At 32.1% G+C, this 3,944-nt stretch overlaps 1 protein-coding gene across 2 annotated transcripts in view; it reads right to left on the bottom strand.

Annotated features, from left to right (window-relative positions):
- Positions 1 to 236: 236 nt before the first annotated feature.
- Hsf2 (heat shock transcription factor 2) overlaps positions 237 to 3,944 on the bottom strand; it is a 34,910-nt gene continuing 31,202 nt past the window's right edge. For both annotated transcript variants that reach the window (XM_015500828.2, XM_048796449.1), the window contains 2 exons: positions 1,559 to 1,643; positions 237 to 1,250 (listed from right to left, as the gene is read on the bottom strand). In XM_015500828.2, coding sequence (XP_015356314.1) covers positions 955 to 1,250; positions 1,559 to 1,643 — 381 coding nt within the window. In that variant the 3' untranslated portion in view covers positions 237 to 954. The remainder of the gene's footprint in view (positions 1,251 to 1,558; positions 1,644 to 3,944) is intronic.

The raw sequence follows: 3,944 nt of genomic DNA, 5'->3' as shown, positions 1-3,944 counted from the left end.
ATTCGAAACATGGAAAGCAAGTTGGTGTTATCTTTAAACAAAGTAAAACTTTTAAAACATTAAATTTAGAAACACTATATTCTATTGTTACTGCAATATACAACCTACTTCATCAGACAAGGCAAAGATCTTGGTGTTACATTAGATAATAATGGACAATACATACAGTTTAAAGTCACCTTCTTCCTTTCATGTGGGTATTACCTCCAAAGAAGACACATAACAAATACCAGTACTCAACATTCATTATTATTTATTTTACTAAATAGTATGGTTCAAAAAAACACAAAACCAGAAAACTTACTTAAAACTAGTCCAACTAAGTGGATGAGACTCCCAACTCATCCCCACATTCTTTCTATGTATATGGAGCTGGAACCATATCTGTGAGTATTTGTGTACACTTTGTACTTCCTGTTGAACATGAATGAACTCCAAACATAAATGAACTTCTTCGAACCAAGAGAGACAAATGAAGTTTTACAAGATACAGGCACTTTATGTTCCCAGTTTTAAAAATAAGCCAAGTGAAAAATATTTAATAAAAATAATTGGAACAGAGAAAGCTTTAGAAGTTCTATCATTAGTTCTAGTGACTTACGCTCAAACGCAGACAGACACCATCAAACAAGTAAAACAAAAATAACTGTTGTTAATGGTCATATCTGTAAAATGAAATCCAAATTACAACTGGAGAAAAATGGCCATCTGAATCCAACTTAAAGATTTGCCAATAATGTGCACTGAATTTTGTGTATATCTAGGCAGCTGAGTAACATTTCAAAGCTTTGCGAGAGTGTATGGTTAGTGAGAAAAGCAAAAGGTGCTTTTATTCCACAGTATCTGATTAAACAAAACAAAGCAATTTACAAAAGAAAAGTACCAAATGATACTTTAAAATAAATAGTTCATCATTTTGATGAATATATACATGTTGAGTCCACTTCTTAGGATTTAGCTATCTAAAAGTGGCATGTCACTATCCAGAGGTGCAGGAGCAAGTTCACATAAATAAAACAGTGTAGCTTCACTAGCTTCAGCTTCAGTCAATGGCTCCAGGCGAACAAGCTTACTTTGAGTTGGTTCTGGGTCCAGGCTGCTATCCAAAAGCTCATCGACTTCTATGGGTTTATCTACAGAGGACATAACTTCTGATGATGCTGTTGCACTCCCCTGTTCAACAGCAGAAGCAGGATTCCCATCGAGGAATGCAAGAAGTGGAAAGGCAGTGTACTGGATAAGCTGCTTGTCTATAAAGATTAAAAAAAAAAAAAAATTTATAGCCAAACACATGACATGATACTTTGTGTAAAATTTTAAATATGCAAGTCATAAAAGTTAGTCTTATTCAACAATTAAGAAAGAAAGTTATTTCAGGTCTCCTAAAGTTAAATAGGAAAAAAAAAAAAGAGAGAGAGAAGACCTTAAGAACTATTACCTCACCAATTCAATTTTTTCTATATGCTAGAATCTTCCAGTGTGTTATTACAACAAGACTTTTCAAGGCTTGCATTAGTTTCTACTAAACTACACAAACTATAAATATCTCTATACCCACCTGGTTTAGACTTAGATTTTCTTCCTTCTTCTGAAACTGGTTGAACTACATTGTTCTTGGTAGCTTCTAATCCTTTATTCTCAGACTGAAAGGGGGGGAAAAAAAGGTAAGAACACTTATTTCATATTTTACATATTCCTGAAAAGTATCAAAAAATTAAAAATTGATACAATATGTAAATACTGACATACTATCTGAAATAAGTGGAAAAGGAGAATATAAAGAAAAACAGAGAGAGGAAGAGAGGAAAGATTGGGAATAGATGTAGCAAGAAAACTTGTCATCAAGACAGTGAGAAAAAAAAAAAAAAAACCTGAACTATGATGATAAGTATAAAAAGGGGAGGACATTTCAATAGCAGAACAGACAGATGCTCTCAAGGATAAAAAATAGGAATGAATCAAAGAGAAGTGGTTTCAAATGCTAGTTGAAAGAACATTTAAGCAATTAAATTCATTTTAAATGACTTTGACTAAACTATATCACATTTCTCTTATAAACAATTTTAAGTACAAATTAAACATATTTGGAACAGTTCATGATGACATGGTGACATCCTTATAAATATCCCTATACTTGGAAGCCTCAAAGTTGAGATGTTTCTTCTTGTCCTTTTTGTGTCTTGAGTTCTTTTCTGTCATTTCAATCACTTTTTTCAACTACACTGTCCTCTCTTCTTATATGTACTTATAATAGAGAAACAAATCTTTAATGTTGTCGAAGTTCTTCAGGGATCTTTTCAATGATGTTCAAACTCAGATGCAGAAGTTCATAAATTTTTTTGAATAGCTGCAAGTCTCAGGTATCCACAAGTCCCATATTTTTGCATGCTGGTTAATTATAGATAGCGTAACAAACATCTATATAATAATTCCTATATTCTCCCTTATATTCATAAAATAAAGCAGTACAAGTTTTCAGGATCCAGAAAAGATAATGGTTCCAAGATAAAAACTACTAAGCCTTTCCAAGATTTTACATAAACATTAATACAATATTACATTTTATGCCTTCTAAAATAGGTATTTTCCAAGGATGCCACTGTTATTCTAAAACATCAGAACCAGGATGATAAATGGGTTTCATGTCCCATGTAAATTCTTACTCATTAGTGTGTACCACTTAGATTGCCATAGTGAAAAGTAGAGGCTTTCCTGATTAATAGAATGTTATAATCTGTGTCATATAACCCTTGTCATGACCAGGGCAATGATAGCTGATATGCTTATTATTTGAAAACAATCTGAATTCAGAAACATAATGAACAGTTACTCTCAAATTTAATTCTTTCATACTATTAAACAAAAGGCAACTTGTTGTTTAATGCTATTTCTGAAAATTGCATTCAAGTTATTGGCTTTTAGAATAAAGAGGATAGGATGATCCAAGAATAACTCAAATGTCCAAAAATAAACAGTAAAACACACTGACAAACTTAATATATAATATGGATACATTCAACTTAAGGTCTATAACACAGTCACATTCAATAATATGATCATATTTACTGAAACAGCTGAGCTGGTCAACAGAATATTTTACTCATAAAGCCCAGGCAAATGATGGGCCAAATGCCAAATTCAGCACAGTGCCTATTTAATAAAGTTTTCCTGAAACACAGTCTTACATTCTTTTAAATACTGTTTTTAATCTGCTTTTGCACTACAACTTTAATATAGTGTAGTTGTGACAAAGAACATATAGCTTGCAGAGTGAAAAAATTTACTAGGTGGTCTTTAAGAAGAAGTATGCCAATCCCTGATACAAATCATCCAAACCCTGAAATGTATACTCAATTTCCTAGTTCACAAACTCATAATTCTTCAGACTTTAAATTAGATAGGCCATAACTCTGAAAATATTAAAAACCCAGTCAGGCTACATTCTCATCACACATGGTAATAGAAAAATTCAACCCCATCAGCCTAACCACTCATATTCAAGATGTGCTATAAATCTTTAGACTACAAGAATCAAAATGGAATTCTGCCTTATCCAATTTAAAATTTGAACTTGATTTACCTTTGTATTCAACCAAAAGCAAAGGTTAAAAAACAATTTGGTATAAATGCAAGATAAAGGAAGTACATTCCTAGTCAAAACAATAAACTGTACAAAGTAACAGAATTTGTGAACATCTTCTCTAACAACTTCAAATTATACTTTCTATTCATCAAAAATCAGTTCTAAAGATCTCTTCAATAATTGCTAAGCCCAACTAAAATTCCTATGTTTTTTTAAAAAGATGAAAACCTGCCAGCCACGGTGGCACAGACCTATAATTCCAGCTGCTTCAGAAGACCGAGGCAGGATCACCCCCAAATTAAAGTAAGCTTCAGCAATTTCACAAGACCCTATCTCAAAAAAAAAAAAAAAAAAAAAAAAA

Source organism: Marmota marmota, unplaced genomic scaffold, assembly GCF_001458135.2.
Source record: "Marmota marmota marmota unplaced genomic scaffold, marMar, whole genome shotgun sequence".
NCBI classification, from domain to species: Eukaryota; Metazoa; Chordata; class Mammalia; order Rodentia; family Sciuridae; genus Marmota; species Marmota marmota.
The sequence above is the reverse complement of the archived record's forward strand: the minus strand, read 5'-3'. Positions and strand labels throughout refer to the sequence as shown.